Genomic DNA, 22500 nt, shown 5'->3' on the forward strand with positions numbered 1-22500 from the left:
GTTGAATAGGGTGCCTAATGGTACTGCAAGTTCCTGCCTGAGTTCACATAGGATGCAGCCTGGGATGTTATCAGGTGCCATTGAGGCTGTATTTTTTGCCTTTGAGAGAGCAGGAATGACCTGTTCCCCAGATATAAGGGGAAGGGTGCAGGTACTGGCAATGTCCTGATTTACTGATGGGGGACAGAGGGGTAAAGTTTTCACTGAATCTGTCAGCCAGCAAGTTTGCTATATCTACTGCATTTGTGTATGTAGTGTCCATGACCACTAGTTCTAAACAGATCTGGGTGCTCCTTTGAGGTTGCAGACATATGTGAAGAAGGCCTTATGACTGTCTTTAGTAGATGTCGCCAATTTGGACTCGAAGTTTGCTTTGGCGGATTTCACTAGTGCTCTTATTTGCTTGTTCAGGCTAAGGAGACATTGCTTCCAATTGGGCACCTGCTAATTCTTGGTCTTGGACAGCATTTTTTTCCTTTTGTTATATAGTTTATTTATTGCAGATGTCCACCAGGTTTACTCTTCATTGCGGAGGATGATTTAGTCCTGTCAGGTATTCCTGATTCCATTCATCTATATAAATGCTTGGATAGTGCTTTGGTGTAGTTTTGGATATTTGTGCCAGTTCCTGCAGAAAGGGAGGGGAATGTGAAGCTGTTTATACCATCCCTCAAGGGGCTGTTATCAGCTTTGGAGAAGTTTTTATGTCTGATCTTAGCTAGAGGGGGGTTGGGGAAGATGGTGACTTTGAAATTGACTGCTTTGTGGTTGGAGCTTACCAGGGAGGGTGATACTATAGGGATGCTGCAGTGGTTACTCATGTTGGTTAATACCAAGTCCAAGATATTATCACCTCTTGTGTGGGTATCGACTAGCTGTTCCAAGGTATTTGAATTGACAAAATCAAGGAATCTCTGGGCATTTGTGTTCTGGGATGAGTAGTTTTTCCAGTCTATGGTTGGGAAGTTAAAGTTACCCAGGATCAGGGTAAAGAGTTGAATCTTGATAGAGTCAAATAGATACAAATAGATGGATTGGGCATCTTGAGTCAGATTTGGGGGCCAGCAGCTAGCTGTGATTTACATAGGGGTCTTGTCAATGGTCAATTGTACCTGGAGTGTCTTGTGTGCATCATACTGTTTGACCAGCCTGGAGGTGTGTATGTCTTTAATGCATATTGAAACTCCACCTCCTTTGGCTTTACTGCCCACACTTTGGGGTCTGAATGTATGATAGGATGAGTAACCAGGTAAAGCTGGAGTGCTCTCCACAGCTTTTAACTAGGTTTCTGGGACTGCACAGCTATCAGTATTTTACAGGGTTAGTAATGCTTGCAATGAGTGCAGTTTTATGTTTAGAGTCCTAGCATTTAGAAGCATGACCTTTCATTTGTGTTTTGTTGAAATTTTTATGTTGGTAGTTTTAAGCTCACCACTTTTCCTCAAAAAGGCACTATAGGGGAGGCAGGAGCCTTTGCCAGAAGCCTGAAGCCCAGGTGAGACAGATGTTGGCCATCTCTGACAAAGCATCGTGGTCTGCCAATCATATCTTCTCAGGCTGTCAGGTACTGGATCCCCCTGGAATGACACCAGAAACTAAGCCAGTTGTTAAAGTCAATCAGTTTCTGATTGTATTGAGGCATCATTCTGGGTGACGGGTAAATGCTGCTTAAGGCTAGGGACATACCTGCCTGGGACACATAATCAGTGAGCTCAATCATGTCTCTCTTCATATAGTCCAAAGAGGTACATCTCAAGTCATTCATGCCAACATGGACTATGACAGAGTCATAACAGTACCTGTTGTTGAGAGACTTGAGTGCGTATGTGATATGGCAAATTCTGGCACCTGACAGACAACTAACCATGTCTTTCTCCTTATCCATCCTAGTGAGAGGCACATCTGTATGTCTCACAATGGAGTCTCCTATGACTAATATGTTGGGTTTATGGTGAAGCCTTAGTGGTTGTGAGACACAGGTGTGTGAACTATGCATGGTATGTGGTGTGGAGGCCTGTGGAGATCATGTGTATTTTTGCCTCGGAGGTATCCTTTGTTTGGGTATGTTTATGTGGAGGACCGCTGCATATGAAGGTGTGTGTTGTGTAGGTGTGGGTGGTGTTTGAGGTGTAGTGATTGTGTTGACAACCTTTTTGGTGCCAGATATACTGGCTTGAGTGGGACAGAGCTTGGACTTTAGGTTCATAATGTAATTGCATCTCTCGCAAATTGTGTTCCTAGGTTGTTGTAGTAGATGGTTGTCCGTGTACATGAGGTAGCTGTTACACTGTCTCAGGATGCCCATATCAACCAGACTGGCAGGAGAAACTGTAGGAAATTATCCATCTGTATTTGTCAGAATCTGAGGGAGAAAGGCCAAGGAGAAATAAGGAATGGACCTAAAGCCCAAGTGCTTAAACCAAAACTAAGAGCTTAGAATAACACTTAAGAATAATGCTTAACAATTTAGACAGACTATAAACAAGCAGTAATAAATGCAATAGTAAAGATGCAGTTGAACACTTTAGAGGACAGGCAGCAAGTAGCAGGAAAAAGCAAAGCAAGATGAAGTAACAGAGTAGTAGGAAGAAACACAAATTAGAAAAATATAAGCAGCTGAATGTGTGCCTTTTTTTCTTAAAGTAAAAAGGGAGAGAGCAGGAACAGAAGATAATTCAAGGTTAAGGAACTAAGGGGTTTGGCCTTCCCAAATGATCTCTGTATTTGGTAGAATGAGCTAAAGAGATGTGACTGGGAGGAGTGTCCCAGATCAGATTTACAGTATGGGTGGACAACTGCAAAAAACACCAACTTTAAGAACACAACAGCAATAAGGTGGGAGGGTGGGGAAAAAGTTTCAGAACAGATCAGAAAACAAAATTCTGCCAGCAAATATATAAATAATTCAGTCTAGCAAAAATAAAGACAGTGAAGAGCTGTGAACAGTTAAAGTGCCAAAAATATACTTATCAGCTCTATATTTTCAGATTGTCTGAGAAGCACTCTCAGTCAGAACACAAGGAGATTCTAGCAATGGTATGCAGATTTTACAAAAAGGTAATATTTTTATGCCAGCAAGACAAAAGCCAAGCCTTGAGACAATCAGATAACACAAAAGCTGTTAGACCAGTTTTACCAACTTTAAGAATACAACAATAGGGTGGGATGGTGAGAGAAAAAAGTTTCAGCACAGATCAAAAAACAAAATTCTGCCAGCAAATATAAAAATAATTGAATCAAGCAAAAATAGACAGTGCAAAACTCTAAACAGGTAAAGTACCAAAAAATACACTTATGAGCTGCATATTTCCAGATTGTTTGAGTTAAGAGCTAGAAAGAATCAAACTCTGTACCCTGTTCAGTAAGAGCTTGAAGCCCTATTGCAAGGATCAAACTCTGTACCCTGCTCAGCAAGAGCTTGGAGCCATAATGCTTTGCACCAGCTGTCAGACCAACATTAACTTCTTATTTTTGGTTAATCATTGAGGGAGTTTTTTAGTTCTCATTGTTCAAAAAAATGCATCCCCATGCAATACTTGTTCTGTTAACATTTTAAGCAAATTAAAGTAATCTGGCACTTAAGGCACTGAGCTGTCAATGGACTGCTTCCTGTAGTGAAAAGTACCGGGTTTGAATCTTCTCACCTCCATTTGCTTCCCTCAGACAGTACTCCTGGATTACCTGTAAAAAAGGAGACTTTCTCCAGTGGATTTACCTGATTAATAGAGAGAGATGAAAACTGTATTTAAACTTTGTCCATTTTTTAAGTGTTTGGCCCCTCTTCCTCTCTTTCAATTATTTTTGGCTTTGTTCAGAATTCTTGAGAAAAGAAATTTAGAATTATTTTGATGTGTTCATTGTAATATGTGCAGTTTTCTGGCAAATAGTCGCAGATTGCAGTCACTAAATAATGGTAGGCATTTGAGTTTCAGACTTTGTATCTTTCAGAAAATACTTGATAATGCAAGGCTTGTTATTCTATCAACTTTATAAGTGCATAAGAGAAATATTTAAAAGTTGTTCCTTATATTGTTCCTTGTTTCTGATTCTTGAGTTAAGAAGTTGAGAGGGCAGAGGGGAGTTGCACTGTATGGTTCTGAAATCAAGAAGCTGAGATACATTTCTGAGACATTGCTTATGAATGTATTTATTCACTTGATTGCAAATTTTTAAGGTGTACAGTCGTACAAATGGCTGACGATGTTTGTGTGTGTGTGTGTGTGTGTGTGTGTGTGTGTGTGTGTGTGTGTGTGTGTGTGTGTGCGTGCATTCGTGTGGGACAAAGATTAAAGTATTAAGAATGTATTGGATAGAATGAAGAACTGTGAAAGGGAGAAAGGCTAAAGTTGTTTGTCAGTAAGAAAGTGTGACTGCAGATGCTAAGAGAGGGCATGAGAAGAATTTGATTATTTATTTATTTATTTATTTATTTATTTTTAGTGTAGGGTGGTCCTGGACTTTCTCAACTTACTCTCCAGTCTATAATGTTTGAAGAACTGGGTGTATGGTAAAAATAATATGTACTACAACTGATATCTTACAAATTGTGCAAAAGGAAAATTTATGTTGTAACCAAGTGAATGTTCTGGCAAGCAAAGAGAGACTGGGGGTATCAAAGAACTTTTTTAAGTGTAAAGTCCACAGTTTAACCACAATGTGAGCTTCTTTGCTCATTGCTAGTAAACATATCACTGTTTACCTTTCTTTTCCACATTATGCAAGGTACTGCTATATTCTACATGTTGAAGATGTCTACTATGCTTATTGCTTCTTTAATTATTTTGCTTGTTGGTGCTCTGGATGTATGGTATTCATGATATTGCAAGCCTGCTCTTACTTGTATTGCTTGAATGCTCGATGAGGACTGGAGTCGATTGTTTTTTTTTTTTTTTTGAGGGGGGGGGGGCATTTGCTTGGCTTTGTCCATCTGGGGTTTGCACTTTTGCAACTTGAGTTTTCTCCCAATAATCTTTAATGTTTAAAGAATTGAGTAGGTGGTAAAATATGTATAAAATAACATTTTAACTATGCTGTGAGCTCCCTCCCTAGTCGTTAGTAAATGTTCTATATTTTTCTCATTTCTCTCACCTTATGATAAGTAGTATGGCATTCCATATGTTGAAGATGGAGAGTCAACAATAGGTGCAGTTGCTTTAATTGTTTTGCTGGTTAGTTCTATGGATGTTATGGTAATGTCAAACCATATTAAACTGAAAATGAACAAGCCTCAGTTTAAGAGTTTAAGATTATGTAGTTATAATTGAGTCTATATCAGAACATCGAAGTATTAAAACTTCGAATGTTCTGGTATCAAACACTATTCAGCGAATGCTAAGAATAGCAAAGCTGCAGAACAGCAAATTCTTTCCTCGAGAAAGAATTTGGTTGGCCATTTCTGTGGCTTTGCTATTCTTGGTGCTGTGGTGGAAAGTTAGGGTTGGATTCAGGTAAGTATGCGATTGTATGTTAGGGTTAGGGCCGTGTTAAGTGAGTTAGGGTTAGGGCACGGGTTAGGCATGTGTGCGATAGTGACAGACTTTAGGGTTAGGGTTAGGGTGCAGGTTAGGTGAGTGTGAGATAGTGACGGACCTTAGGGTTAGGGTTTGGGTTAAGGTAAGTGGGTAGATAGTAGTGTATGTTTAGTTTAGTGTAGCGTTAGATGTAGGAATTTAAGTGTATGTGTGTGGTTGTTGTTTGTTTGATGTGCTTGTGTTGTGTGTATGTGTTTCGGAGCAGCGAATTTTTTCCATGGGAAAAAATTCACTGTTCTGAATGTTCGATATTTTCATGTTTAGATGATGTTTTGGCGCCGATGAAATAGCGTTCACTATTTTCATCTTTCGATAACGTGATATAAATGCTTATAATTATCTCATTCATTAATACAGCAAATACTTAAAGTTTCCTGCTAAGACTTATTCTTAGACCATTATAATGACATTCAGAAAATCATAACTGTGTCATATGAAATTCCACACATTCAACCCCCCCCCCCAAATGGGTTATTGTGACTAGACTTTCCCTTTGGAGTGCTACTCATACATCTCAACTGTCCCTGTTTTTGCCTCCAGTTTTGCTTCAAATATCTGTCTTGCCCATTATAAGGTTTTCAATTTTCTGGTAAATCTCTCATGATTACCATCTATCAGTAATGTCAATCATTAGAGCTTTATACTTCTTATTGTTCATAAAATTCATACTGACACAAAACTTGTGCTATTAACTTTTTAAAGTGAATTAGAGTAGTATTTATATTATTCCCTATTATCTTTTACTTTGTCCAAAATTCTTGACCAAATGAGTTGAGAAGTATGGTGCTATCCCAAAACATTCAGATCTAAATAATTTCTACTGGTGTTATTTCAGCAAAGTAGAAATACAGTACTAGGCCGTTCATGTTGCCGCATTTGCTTATTATAGTTTTTGCCTTTATCAGTGCTGTTTTCCTTGCAGGGGGCTGGAAAATGAATACATGTTTATTTGCAGCCCCGGTAACTCAACAGGTGACAGGCTGTCTCCTTTGGTGAAGAAGGTCATATGTTCTATTCTCAAATCAGGTACTTAGAAGATTGTTTTTTGAAATAATTATACTATAGTGCAGCATAAAGGAAATGCTTTATTACTGGGTGTGCTGCCCTTTGGATGAGACATTAAAATGAGGTCCCATCTGCTTCAGTTAGTGCTAGCTCAGGTGGATGTAAAACATCGCACTGCACTTATCAAAAAGAGAAGGTGTCCTTTATTTATACAAAGAAAACATTATTACAATTTATTTTACATATTTACAAAATATTTACATATTTACAAAATTGCAAGCCTTCATTTCCTTCTTTTAATTATTATACATTTATACTTTATGTCAAGTTTTTATCCTTATTGAGCTCCCACTGCCTTTTCTATAACCAACACCTGATTTTACTCAATAGTATTGCCAAAATACATTTTATGTTAAACACAGGTTAATTTATCCTTTCATTCCAAATAATCCATATAACATGACTGGTTTTGTTTTTTTGTTGGTTTTCTATGGTATGGCTTCTGATTCCTTGCTGGATATCCCTAGAGTGTTTCGTGATGACTGCAATTCTACTTCCACAAGTGTGTCTACCCCTCCTGTTCCTGGTGCTTCGGGAATTCAAGGTGTATTGGGTAACTCTCTACAAAGAACTTTAGACAATTATATTTTATCTGGGACAGCTCATGCCATTTCTGGTACTAATTCAGTGAATAACTGTGGGCCGAATGTTTCTGTTGCTGTTCAACAAGGCGTAGTTCATATGGTTCCTGATTTAAATTCGGTGAATAATTGTGTGCCGAATGTTTCTGTTACTACGCAATGAAGTGGCATTTCTGCTTCCGTAGCAAATGTTGATTTGGCTGCTATAGCTCCTACAGCTGCTTCACTTGGAATAACTGTTACTACCGCTAAGAAAATTGATTTGGTTTCTCGTGGCTGTTCCTTCCAGTTTATGACAGAAAGACAACGTAAATTTTGTAATCCATTTGGAGGTTTGGGAGATTCTGTCGCAGGTATGTTTCCAAAAGATATACAAAACAGTGTGGATAATTTTGAAAAACTTATTTTTCGTGAAACCCGCTCTCACTTTAACTTGTTAGGCTTAAATAAATACATTGAACTTGACATTGCCCCAAGGGGGCTGAGAGCGTTTAAAAGTCCGGCAACGCCATTTGATTTTTCTGATGCTACGGACATTATCTTTAAAGATAGATGGCTCACTGCTGCTCATTCCTGTGCCATGGAATGGGTAAATATATTAATAGAGAGAGAGCATTTCCTTCAAATGAAATTGCAGAGTGAATTACAAGATATGCATTTAAATTTATTAGAAACAATAGGTGAACAGCAAGTAAATGATATTTTTGTCAAATTGAAAGATAAGTTGAATAACTTTGAGAATGAATTAGTACGTATGAAATCTACTAAAATTAAGAGAGACATACGAGACTACAATAATGGTTGTGCCTTTTTATGGAAGTCCACATATAATGTACACCCTAAACGACCAGAACAGAGAAACAATCGTAATAAGAAACATCTATCTGTCTCCTTTGCTTCTTCTGAAGGTGTGGGTTTCACCACGGATTCTGAAGCTGAATTGTTAGAGTTTCCTCCATTGCCTGACGCACAAAATCCTCAGGCTCATAAACAATGCTTTCGTACCGAAGCAGATAATAACAAAAGAGGCAATAAGAAGAAAGGAATTAATGGAGGTTCTTCTTCGGGTGAAGGACAATTTAAACAGAACTCTAAACGTAGCAGATGGAAATAATGTGACCAGTATTTCTAATGTTGTAAATTTATCTGGTCTTTCTTTGCCAGAGGAGGAAATTTCTGTTCTGCAGCTAGGTTTGAAATTTGTTCCAACAGTCATACCTAGATTTCATGTAATTAAACAAGAAGCGTTTAGATTTGTTAGGAAATTGCATCTGAAATATTTCTTTGCTAGTGGTGACAAATATAGATTTGATAGTTGTGAAAGAAGTCATATAGAGAGTGATTCTAGTGATGACAGTTTTTTCTCATGTACTTCTAATAGTGATGATAATATAATGTCGAATGCTTACACCCCTTTAAATACTGAGGATATTAAATATGAAAGCAAATTTATACCCCCTTATGTGAATAACACAGTTATACAATTCTCAGAAATGTTATATTTCTCATTACAAGAAATGGTAAATTCATATGACATACATTCTTGTTCTTTTAATATGACAAAAAGAGAATGGCTTTCTTTGAAAAAATTGAAAGACAGAAATGATCTCATTATTAAGCCCTCAGATAAGGGCAACAAAATTGTACTGTTACATTATACTCAGTACTATCACATGTGTATGGAACATCTTAATAATAGATCAGTTTATCAAATCTGTGAATACGAGGACTATATGAGATCTATTAAAGAATTTACTACTTTGATTGAAAGGGGTGTACGGTTAGGTTATTTTAGTAAAAAAGATCTAGAAACTAAATTTTGTACAGAGAATTGTCATTTGGCAACATTTTACTGTTTGCCGAAACTGCATAAAAATTTACAAAATCCTCTGGGTCGTCCTATAGTGGCAGCTACTAATTATTTTTTACAAAACATAGGACAAACTATACACAAATTTTTGTTACCATTTGTGGAGAGATTAGAATCGCATGTTAGGAATTCCTTTAATTTTGTGGATAAAATATCACATATTAATTGGACTCATGATATGTTTTGGATTTGTCTAGATGTTGTGAGTTTATATACAAACATTAGTCATACAGATGGTATGCAAGCGTTATATTATTTTTTGGGTGACAGCCCAGTTTCTCATTTTATGTTAGATTTAGTTCAGTTCTGTTTATTAAATAACTATTTTAGTTTTAATGAAGTCATTTATCATCAATTGAAAGGGACAGCCATGGGGGCTCCTTTTGCCCCAATGTATGCCAATATTGTTATGGCCAAATTTGAGTTGGATTATATTTATACTAATTCCTTTGTACAGAATCATGTGATATTGTACTCACATTACATTGATGATTTAATTTTTCTGTGCAAAGGAGGACGGGATTTGGTTGATAAATTTATATTGGAACTTAATCAGAATAGATATAATATTAAATTTGATGACTTACAGGTTGGAACTAAGGTAAATTTTGTAGATGTTACATTAATAGGGAAAGAAAATGAATATATTGGTACTACAATTCATCAAAAATTTGTTGATGGTAACCAATATTTATTTGGTAGTAGCTGTCACCCTCCGCATACCATGAAATCTTTACCTTATAGTGAAATGATTAGAATATCTAGACTATGCAATGATTCTGTAGATTTGGGGAGACAAATAAATTAACTTATTTATGTTTTTTTATGCAGAGGTTATTCTATGGATTCCATTTTGGAATCCGTTGATAAATTCTTGACCTCTGGGGAAAAAACATCTTTTGCCAAGGAATAAATTTAAACAAAATAAAAAGGCCTTAGTGGATGATGTTTATTTTGTCACTACATATAATTTGTTAAGCCAAGAAATTTGGGATGCAGTTAAATATTATTGGAAGTTTTTGCTGAAGGATAGAATATTGGGTAATTTGCTTCCCTCTAGTCCTTTGGTGGCATATAAAAGGGGACAAAATTAGGGGGATATGTTGATTAGAGCATATTTTAGGCATCCTGTTGAACAGTTAAATTTTCCAATAAGTAATTTTGGTACTTTTGCTTGTCAGTCTTGCAATATATGTCAATTTATTAGAATATCCTTCGACAGAATAAATAACAAAAGCTTTATACCTAATAAACAATTTTCTTGTCACTCAGAGGGAGTTATTTATTGCCTTAAATGTCCTTGTAATCTATTTTATATTGGAGAGACTAAGAGGAAATTTAAACTTAGACTACAGGAACATATTTGTAATATTAAAAGGGGTGCCACAGATCATTCTGTGGCTTTACATTTTTTACAAACCCATAACCAGAATGCTGATTTGTTACAAGCTACTGTTTTGGAACAGATTTTTATTAAAAAAGGAAATCATAGATTGTTAAAAAATATGTTATTATATAAAGAATCTATTTTTATATTGAAATATAATACATTATCACCTTTTGGTTTAAATATGGAGATTAACTGGAAATATTTGATATAATAGGTTAGATATTGTGTGTTATATTTATATTATATTTTTGTATCTTTGGTATAGGTTTGTATTTAACAGGGATTGCAGTTTCTTTAGTATTTAATTGTTTAATTGATTTATTATTAATTAAGTCATTTACACTCTGTATATAAGGGAATGTATCTTTACCATGTATTGTGTGCTCATTGAAGGCTGTGGTGGCCGAGGCGCTAAGACTTGTTTCAATAATAAATTTTCCACCTGGAATCACTGTTGTTTTTCATTGTTCAGTCTTTTTCAAGACTGGTTTTGGTTTTTTGTTGGTTTTCTTTTCTATAACCAACACCTGATTTTACTCAATAGTATTGCCAAAATACATTTTATGTTAAACACAGGTTAATTTATCCTTTCATTCCAAATAATCCATATAACATAAAACAATGTTTTATCTATTCTTTTGACACAGCCATTACTTCTATTCTTATAACATCCATATTTAACCATGTCCATATTTATCTTGTCCACTTTTTATATCTTCAAAGAAATTTTCTATACATAATTTCTCCCATAATTTCACTACTCTTTTACTTTTCAAAAACATGTGTTCAGTAGTTGCCTCTTCCCCATAACCTACACATATTCTTTCACTTTTCTTTTTATATGGCATGTTTCATTTTACTGGTAATTTATCTATCAGTCTCTGCAAAAAAAAAAAAAAAAAAAAAATTCTTGGCATTGTACTTTTTTATCACACCATGTATTTCTTATTTTTATAGCTTTAATTTTTCATTCTGCTAGCTTCTCCCATGGTCTGACAAAATAATATGGTATCATTATATTCTAATACTATATTTTCTCTCCTTTTCTGTTTCATTAATTTTTATTTTTCACATTAATATTTTTCCTTATAACATTTCATTTCTTCATTTATACCTTCTTTTTTATTTTGCTCCTTATAACCATATCCCCAAATTTGTCATACTTACAGTTAAACATTTTAGAACTAATCTTTCATCTTTTTCATTTATACACTTTAATTCTTTATATAAATTTAGTGAAGCAACACATACACTGGGTTAATTAACCCTAAACCTCCGTCCTCTTTATTTACATACAAAATTCCTATTTTTACTGGATTCAGTCTAGAACCCTATATGAATGAAAAAATAACTGCAGCAATTCTTTTTTATACACCTTTGCAACCTAAATATAGTTGCTAAATATGCCATTTTCCCATTAAAATTGAATTTATCAAATTAAATTCTAATCTGTTTTTCAGAAAAAAAAATACTTTTAACTCTTCTATTGCTTTTTCCATTGAATCCTTACATTCTTATTCCTGAATTGTATACCTAAGACACATATTTCATTCATTGCAAAATATAGTCTGCCTATGTATCCACATCTCCTAATATTTTACTTTTCTTTTTGTTTGAAGTAATCCTTTTTGCTTCTAAAAATTCCTTTAAATAAAACATTATTAATTTTATCTGTATCTTGTTTTTTATTATATCATCTGCATAAGTTAAGAAAACTGGAATTCTTAACCCTTCAAGCATTATGCACCCTGCCTCCTGCATTTTATCATTTATTTCACATATAATCACATTTATAATTAAAGCAAAGAGTATAAAACGTATGCACATCCCTGTCTTACACATCTCCTCATGTGTACCTCTTTACTTAACCAACCATTTACTAAAATATTTAACTTTATTTCTATAAGAAACATACACAATTTCCTGATTTCCTCACTTATATATATATTGTATTCTTTCATTATTGCCCATAACATTTCATGTCCTGTTGTATCAAATGTCTTATTAATATCCCCATCATACGTTTAGCTTCTTTTCTTCTGTTTTGATCTCTATTACTATCAGTAACAATTCTTAACATCCTTTCCATTTTATACTGTGTATACTGTCTTCCATAACACTTTTCATTTTTGTTTCTAATCTCTTCTGGATTGTTTTCATAAAAGTCTTACAATCATTCTTGTTCAATACTATTTCTCTCCAGTTTTTCATTATATTTTTGTCCTCTTTCATCCAAATAAACTTAAGATTCCACTATGTAATTCTTTATAAATGAAACCTACATTTACCATTCATGCAAAATCATTAAAAATATTATTTTTGCCATTCCATTAATTTATTTAATTCATGTAGAGAAATCTCCTTTTCAAATTCTTTATTATCTTTGTCTGAAAATGTTTTTATTTCCAATGTTGCTTTCAGTTTCATCTTTTTCTTTAAACATATATTTTACATAATTTTCTATGATATTCATAATTTGTTGATGTGTTCTATTTCTCAGTACACTATTATCATCCTTTGCTATTCTACATAAATATGCTTTCTTCTCTTTTACCTTGTAAAAATATATTTGTTTTCAATAATAACTCTTTAATTTTCTCCTGATTGTATCTATAATTCTTTTTTATCACAATGCTCTCTGCCATCTATAATTATTTTCTAAGTATTCCAATGTATCTTTATATACTCCCTTATAATTTCTTTGTCCAATTTTCTTGCATAATACTGCCACTGTAAGTAACTTCTTTTATATTTAATCTTCATAAACATCCACCATTCAGACACATTTTTATAGAATGTTCTTATTATATGATCCCTCCATAATGGCATTATTAATCTCTTTCTTTCTTCATCCCATGTTTTTCCATTTATCCTTTTTATTCCTTTACCTATTTTTATATATTCCTTATTTTCCTTTATCTTGCTAAATTATCTTTAAAACTTGTTTCAGTTGTTCTCCTTCTATATAGTTAACCTTTTTGATAGTGTGAAGTAATCTATTTTGGTTCTGTAAATATCCCTTCTGTAAGTCCATTAATTTTTTATCCCAGAGTATTAATTCACCACATCTCATATCTGACTCTTAAATCACATTTAAAATCTCCTGTCACTATTTTATATTTATCACTACATAATCTAAAATTTGCTGAAATAAACTTTCTCCTTCTTTTCGGGTAAAATAAGCATATAACACTCTAATTCCATATACTTGTTCTTTCCATTTTAAATCTACAATAGTTAATCTTTCCATTCTTAATAAAGTTATATCTAATATTTTCACTGTATACCTATTACAGAACACTGACCATTTCCTGAATTCCAAATGACCCCCCCCATATTTTTTCTGTTTGCAATCTTTCTTCACTTGTTAAAAATCGTGTATCCTCTAGTACAATTGCATTTACATCACATTCATTGCACCATTCCAAAACTCATATCCTTCTAACTATATTCTTAATACTATTCACAGTCACAAAAAGTACTCTAAAGTTACTACTTTCCTTTTTCCTTTACTTTCTAGAAATTATATTTCTCATCCATTTACTTTCTTTTTTCTTTTATGCTTGTTGCTTTAAATTTTCTTTTCCTATAGTTTACCCTTTTACCAATATAATTCTTTTTTCCCCTTGTACTACTTCCCAATTTATATTGCCCTCATCACTTATTTCATAACTTTCCTCCATTATGTTTTTCTGTCTTTGTCTTCTTTATCTAATTAACTAAGTTATCTTCTAATTCCATCACTACTAATGTTTTTCTCATTGTTCTTTTTCTTCTCTTTTTCTTTCACTCTAGTTATTATTATTTCCAATCTTACAATCCATACATAAGTGCCCAATTGTCTTACATTTATAACATCTTTGTTCACATTTACTTGCATTTACTCATTTCCCACAGATATAACATTTCTTTTTGCCACATTTATTTATCAAATACCCTACTTTTCCACAAAAAAAAAAAAAAAAAAACATGTTCTGGGTTGTCCCCAATATTTTACCACATCCTTATTTCCTTCAACATTTATCATACTTGGAATATGTATAGTTTTGTCCTTTTTTACCTTTAACAAAATATTACATTCCTATCCTCCAGTCCAGAAACCCCTTTAATCATAAACCTTTGCAATGTCCAGTGCTTCTTTGCATAAACATTTCAAATATCTTTTTAAAGTCTCTCCGTCTACTTCTATTAAAAAAATGCACATGAATCTTCTTTCTGGTTTCCCTGTTAAATGCTTTTCATTACATATAAGTTCCAAGAATTACAGTTTTTTTTTTCATACTCCTCCAGGAAATTTTCCATTGCATAAACAGTCTCTAATATAATGTCACAAAAGGAATGAAAGATCTTAAATCTCTGGCTTCAAAATCCAATGGAACCATTAGGTTATCCCAAACTATCTATTTTTTTTTCTTCTTTATTTCAAATCCTCATCACATACTTCTGCTTAGCATTCTCTACTGCATTCTTGTTTTTTTTTTCTGTTACTCCCCTGGTGCCTTCTTTCACCTTTTTGCATAGGATATCCTTTCCATTTCACTCATCATTTTTCAGACTAGACTCTGCTTCCTCTTTTTGTAACTTGTATCCATAATGACTCCCCAGGAAACTTCATTTTCTGGCACACTGTGCATTAACATCTCTTTCAAAACATCATCCAGATCCTCCTGACTGGAGAGTTGTAATAACACAGGACTCACTTATGGACTCCTCTTTTTCGGTTTCAGCAAACAGGTTTTGCTGAAAAACAACTTCTGAATCCTCTACAATCTTACCGGTACTCTACACATCACTGGCATTTACCTCAGTGCTTTCTGACATCTTCTTCATGCCATGCATCATCCTCCCAGCCACCACTGTGCCAGGAAAGGGGCATGCGTGCTCTCAGACTGGCTCCAAAGCTTTGAGCAAGAGACGTTCCACAATGCCCTGGTCAAATTTCTCCTAGTCAATGTGAATACCACTTCAAGTTTCCCCTGAAAAGAAGCTATTATTGGGCAAGTGGGACTAACACAGTAAAAAAAGTATGTATCAATAAATAAATTAATTATGGTTGCCTAGTATATCTCAGTTATTTCATTATTTCCTTTATACTCTGACTATTTTAATGCATCAGAATCATTACGTTATTATGGCTATTATAACTCAATGAACTTGCCACTATAAAGTAATCTTAGAAGTTTTTTGTCAGAATCCATTTCAAACCCCCTTTATTACAAGTCATATTAGACATAAGGAAACAATTTGTTATAACTTCCATGTAATTAGAATGGCAGTAGTGGGAGTCATAGGCATCTTGCACAGCTTCTGGAACCTATGTTCATTTTCACTCTTTTGCTTGAATTAGTGTACTCTCTGTTTTCAGCCCAGCCCTAGCTGTAAATGCTCAACAAAATAAAATAGCAGAACTTCATGTTTTAAGGCTCCCAGTTTTTTGTCCGGCTGCTGACAGACCCTCTCTCACGTTCTTCCTGAGATGTCAGAACTGTCATTGTAATCCAGGAGCTGTTAACTGATCACTTTTGCTTCTACTTCAAAGAACTTTTAACACATTTAAACTGCTTTGCTCTTCAGCAGTGTCTGCAGTGGGAAGATGTGTTTTTTTCTTGAACATTAGCAAAATATGCTGTGTTGTTTAAATTATTTACCTTACAATGCAACACAGAGCAACATAAATCTGATTTTTTGTTCTTGAACTTGAGTTGATATTTTTTCTGTGTCTACTCAGGCACGTATGTCTTTTTGCATGACATTTTCCACGTCGTTGTATTAGTGGCTACACCCTTGACTTGTTAGACTGTAACAGCATACCAAAACTTCATCCAAACCATAATCCTTGACCATGACAAATGTGTAGTTTTTCTGTGTTGTGAACATTGCCAGGATTTGTAAGATTAATTCATTCATGTTTTTCCATAGGGAAATGGTCTTTCACTTTTAAAAGTGGATGATGGTTGAGTTGTTGCTGTGCAGCATATATTCTATATTTTATCGGTATGGTGTTTTGGTGTTTCATTTTTTCATGTGTCTTACATGCCCCACTAGATAGCTGCATAGCTGCTGTGCCCCTGTGGTGACCCAGCAAGAAAAGGAGCCTGGAGCCTCCATTGCTTTAATTGCTTTATATCCCCTTCATTTACAGACTTATGCAATATGCTTTTACTGTAGTGTAGTCCGGGAAACTCTGTGGCTCCTCCCACTTCAAGGTGGATTTTGGATACCTCAACACTAAGTAATACAAGTTTAAAAAATGTGAACAAAATGATACAAAGTGTAAGCATATTTTTGTGATGAGAGGACATATCGCTACAGAAAGAAAGCCTTCAGCTGTCTATAACATACATATATATTAGTCAAAGTCAAAGTTAAAGTCAAAGTAAACTTTATTGTCATGCAGCTCAACACAGAGGAAAAAGTGTGTATCACTGCATGAAATTTGGATACTTAGGCTCGTACCATAAGAATGACAATTTACAGAAAAAAGATAGGTTAAATTAATAAAAATTTAAATAGTAAAAATCAAAATCAAAATACGATACTAAAAATAAATAAAGTAAAAAAATTAAAGCTTTTTACAGCAGAAACAATACAAATACAACAACAGGAACAGACTCAGTAGAAATATAAGGAAATATAAAAAACAGTACTATAAATAAATAAAAGAGGCATACATGTAAAACTTACCCATCGCCAATATATGCCATAAACTTACAAGTTAGTTTTCATAGTGCAGATAGTAAGTTATGCAGAGAGGTATGTAAATAACAATGGCATGTTGCACATAAATAATGTTTTACCCATTTAGTGGGTTAGGCTATGGGTTTGTTGTTCAGCAGACTGATAGCATGTGGGAAGAAGCTGTTATGGAATCTGGATGTCCTGCATCTAATGCTTCTGTAGTGCTTCCTTGTTGGCAGAAGTTTGAGCAGTCCATAAGCTGGATGGTGTATATCCCTCAATAGTTTTCAGACTCTGCCATAGTATCTGTTTGAATATATGTCCTGTAGGGATTGAAGGTTGGAGCCAATGATTTTTGTGGCCTGTTTAACGATCTTTTCCAGTCCTTTTCAATCAGCTTGAGAGTCATTTCCATACCAGACAATGATGCTGAGTGTCATTACATTCTCAGTAGTGGCTCTGTAGAAGATAAGCAGGACCTGTGGGGGGTGGTTAGCTCTACAAAGTCTCCTAAGGAAGTGAAGACATTGTTGGACTCTCTTTATAAGATAGGAAGTGTTTGCGGCCCAACTTAGGTCTCGCGAGATATGTACCCCTAGGAATTTGGTGCGATTTACTCTCTCCACTGCAGCAGCATTGATGATGATAGGGGTGTATGGCTTATTCTCCATCCTAAAATCGATGATGATTTCCTTGGTGTTCCCAACATTTAGTGCTAAGTTGTTGTCAGTGCACGAATGAATGAGTTGGTTCACCTCCTCCCTCTAGGCCCCCTCATCTTCCTTCTTGATAAGGCCAGTTACTGTGGTGTCATCTGCAAATCTGATGATTTTGTTTGACTGATGCATAGCTGTGCAGACATGTGTTAGAATTGTGAAAAGAAGTGGACTGAGTACATAACCTTGTGGGACCCCAGTGTTTAGGGCGATACTGTTTGAGTGATGTTTTCCTGCTCAAACTATTTGTGGCCTTTCAGTCAGGAAGTTGAAGATCCAGTTGCATATTTTGTTTTCTATGCCTAGATTTCTCAGCTTAGACAACAGTTGTTGTGTAATTACCATACTGAAGGCAGAGCTGATGTCTATCATGCTTATGTAACATTCCTTATTTTCCAGGTGGTGCAGATGTGATGAAGTGTTAAGGCTCTGGCATCCGCAGTAGAATGATTTGGCCTGTATGTGTATTGTAAAGGATCAAATGTAGCAGGCAGGCAGGATGTTATGTGATCCTTGACTATTTTTTCAATATACTTCACTACTGAGGTAAGTGCAATTGGCCAATAATCATTTAATGATGCTGGAGATGGTTTCTTGGGCAGAGGGATGATGTCTGTGGTCTTAAGGCATTTGGACACTTTTTCCTGGCTGAGAGATATATTGAAAATGTCTGTGAAGACTGGTGCTAGCTGATCAGCACAGTTTTTAAGTAGCCTCCCTGGGAGTCTATCCAGACTAGCTGCTTTGCCTGGGTGAACCCTACGTAAGTTCCTGCTTACCTCTTCCAAGCTGAGGCATAGTGATATGGCATCTGTATTGGTGGGTACTCTCTTTTCTATTTGATTCCTTGAATCTGCTGAAGTATTTGCTTAGCTTGTTTAAAAAGTCTGGGTTATCATCACATCATGTGGATGGTGGCTTGCTTATAGTCTGTAATGTTCTGGATTCCTCTCCACAGCTGACTGAGATCTTTCTGATCAGTGAGGTGTCTCTGTATTTTTAGACTGTAAGCCCATTTTTCTACTCTCACACCTTTGTTCAAGTTGGCCCTGGACTGTTTCAAACTGTGTCTGTCTCCAGCCTTAGAGGCAGCATTATGCACTCTCAGTAATTCGTATACCTCACTGGTGAGCCAGGGTTTTGGTTGGCTCTGATGGTTGCAACCTTCAGGGTGGTGACATCCTTAATATATTTTGTGATGTATCACACAACCGTTTCAGTGTACTTATCCAAATGAATACACTAAATTGTGGTGGCAGCCTCCTTAAATAAATTCTAGTCAGTGCATTCAAAACAGTTAGAACAACAATCTCTAATGCCATGATAACTAGCAGGTATCATACTTAGCAGCTGGCTTGGAAAAAGAGCATATAAAACTAGGTCCTTGACAGTATTATACAGCATGGTTTTTACTATATGTAGTCAACCCATAAAAAATATTGGTAGCTGCTTAAGAAAATTAGGGGGGAAAAACAACTAAAGCTTCTCTGCAGACACCATTCAAATGACCATTAATGGTAACATTACTGCCTTATATGATAATAATATGAACTTCAAAGATGATATTAATTTTGCTTTCTTAATTTGCACGTTTGACCATATCAGGTGCCAGTTCCCATCAGTTAAAGGGAAAAGAGAGTTGCAAACCATGTATTTACCTACACTGAAAAACACAGACCAAGCAGTAGTAAACTCCAAGGCTCACTGTGTTCAATTTGTAGCCCTTCCAATAAAGAGAATTTTCAAACTCCCTGCCATCCCTGAATCCGAGTACATATAATACAAGTGTGGCACTCTCTGTCCAGTACTTCATCTGTGGCCACTGAATCATTTACTGTCTATACTAATGCATCCCTTGGGCTCACACACAAATGAAATTCAAAAATGTCTCCAGTGACATGTATGGGGATGAAGAGCAGACTTTTGACGTGGCTGTCCCAAAAAATAAATAAATAAAACAGTAAATAATCATGATTATAAGGGGCCACTCAATATTTCATGGCACCCTGTTTAAATAAAAATAGTGGTATTTTCTAGCAAGAGCAGGACAGTTGAGAGGTATGGTCTTTGAGACATAGAACACTTAAGGCAGGCCATTACAGAAACATAATATACTAGGAATCAGGATATAATGATTATGTGCAAAGTACCGGGATGATTTAAAAAAGGCTAATGAAAAAATTTAAAACAGCAGCTAGAGTCTTGAGTCCAAGTTGCTGGAGACATTTGTAGTTTGTTTACTATCAGATGGAGTATAGGTGCCAGCTTTCTTCTGAATATAGCAAGTGTTGCTACACTTGTGAGGTAAGTTTCTGGGAATGGGCAAAAAAAGAAGGGCTGATAACACTTATTGACAAGCCTGCGTAGATGGAAGCAGGATGTTGAAGAGTAGTTTAGAGAATTTTAAGGACTGAGTATATCCTGAGGTTATTGTTGCTAATCAGGCATTTCCATGCCTGTGCTATTATTGGTAGAAAAACAATTACTCTTTGAGTTATGTACTAAACTGATTACTGCAGACAACTGTTATGAAGTTGGTTTATACTCATTAGGTCAGATCTGACCTAACAATACTTTAATAGCTGAGTGTTGTGAAAGGACTCGAGCTTTGATTGACCTGCCAGTCTGTATTGCTTCACCATCACCCTACTAGTAAATTAAAATGCACACATAAGTTGTCCATAATTTCTGTGAGATCTTTAACAGATCATACAGATAAAATAAAATGCCCTATACGAAGATGTAGCATTTGAAATATAGCCAACATTCATCCTCCAGAGATTCCATACATTGATGCTTCCTTCTAGATTTGAGACTAGAAGTTTTGTGTATCTGCTTAATGCCGGTACGCAATTTCTTTATAAATGCATGAATACTATTAGAATATATTTTGCCATGTGGTAGACAAAGGGACGGTATATGGCATTCACTGTTGTCACTAGGATTGCCATCTTTTCAAATGCCCAAAGTGTGAATTTTTTATGGAAATGCCAGATTTTGCAGGCTTAATCATTCTTAGAACAAGAGCAAAGGACTGGACTTATATATTTTTTATTTATTTGACAAAATAAAAGCTCACTGTTGTATGAATTGTTTTGTTGTTTTGTATAATATTAAAATGTTCCATATACAAAACAAGTTCTTCATGCAACTACTACTGGAATCTTGGAAAATATAATATGTCCTAAAATCTCAGCACATTTATCATTTTTCATGTTTTTTTTTTTTTGCAGGGTATAACTGCCCAAATAGGGACTGTCCTGTGTAAAGTGGGACAGATGTGAGCCTTAACTGTCATAGTACGCTAAAAGGAACATGGATTCCTGAAATGAGTATAAACACCCCACTATTTTGTAGTAGGGGTCCAAATACGCTGTTGTTGGAATACATATAGCAGTAAAACATAAATGTGGTGAAACTAAAACAGTTTGTGATGAACCTGTGAAAGTCACAGCTCAGCTGAGGTGTCATATCAAAGCCATATGACTTTGTGTCCATGAAGCCAAGTTACAAATGAACAAACAGCTTGGGGTGTGTTGGGGGCAGGGTACACCACAGACATGAGTGAAACAGTTTACTGTCAGACAGAAAAATGCACTTGAGAAAATAGAATCACAAATTAAAATTCAAGGTAAAATTTCACTTAAATGAATTGCTACAATCCTTACTCTAAAGACTGGTAAGTATTTCACAATCTGTTTCAGATGGAGAGTGTAAGTCTGCAAGTTAATTAACTAGTTTCATGATAAAAGAATGAGCATTTAGTAGGCTTTTGATGAGCTTCAACTTCTGATGCTATTTTTGGGGCGTCACACTATGTATTTGTGCAAGAAAATGGTTGCATATGCAGTCATAAGAAAATAGCAGATAAAATCGAAACAAAGAGCATTCTCTAGCTATATTGTCATGGATTTATGTTAGAACATTGACCAGCCAAAATGTCAGTGTTCATAACATCAGTCCCACATCATCGAAATGGCACAGCATTCAAGTGCCACTGAAGTCGAAACTCAACATACTGCCAACATATTTTTTTGAGGGGCAAGCCTACCTGCACCCTCCCATATGAGGGACTATGCCTCCCATCCTCTTGCTACTTAAATATACCAACTCTGAGATTAGAGTACAGCTGAGAATGGGCCAGTCTCCAGTCCCAGCCATACTGAACTCTTCCCCGATCACCCAGCGCTTGACTTCTTTGGCACTTTAGTAGTGGGCCGGTTTGATAGTATGGGATCAGTGTTATGAATGTCAATTTTTTGGCTAGTTGACGTTGTAAATAGACCTATACTATCAACACAGACTAAGGGAAGTTGCTTTCTGCAGGATTATAATCAGACTGTATGGAAAACATATAACATGTAAACCTGAAAGTATTTAAAACTTTTTGATAATGCAGATTTATTTTTTGTTGTAGGTTGTGGGACTGGAAAATATCTTGATGTTAACAACCAGGTCTTTAATCTAGGCTGTGACTACTGTGGGCCCCTGGCTGAGATTGCCAGTAAGCGAGGACATGAAGTTATGATTTGTGACAACCTTAATCTTCCATTCAGGAGCCAGTGCTTTAATGCTGTCATTTCTGTAGGAGGTAAGACATCAGGGACACATATGACAGTGTGGCTTTTTTATTTCTGTGTGTTTCAAACAAATACTCCAATCCTTCATT

The 22500-nt window shown here is 35.4% G+C and overlaps 1 protein-coding gene across 1 annotated transcript in view; it reads left to right on the top strand.

The window, feature by feature from the left end:
* Positions 1–22500, top strand: part of TRMT9B (tRNA methyltransferase 9B (putative)) — a 541165-nt gene that overhangs the window by 484874 nt on the left and 33791 nt on the right. The window contains exon 5 of the mRNA XM_044062499.1: positions 22249–22422. Within this exon, the coding sequence (XP_043918434.1) occupies positions 22249–22422 (174 nt within the window). The remainder of the gene's footprint in view (positions 1–22248; positions 22423–22500) is intronic.

Source organism: Protopterus annectens, chromosome 2.part1 (genome assembly GCF_019279795.1).
Source record: "Protopterus annectens isolate FY-2018-M chromosome 2.part1, PAN1.0, whole genome shotgun sequence".
In the NCBI taxonomy this organism is placed as follows: domain Eukaryota; kingdom Metazoa; phylum Chordata; order Ceratodontiformes; family Protopteridae; genus Protopterus; species Protopterus annectens.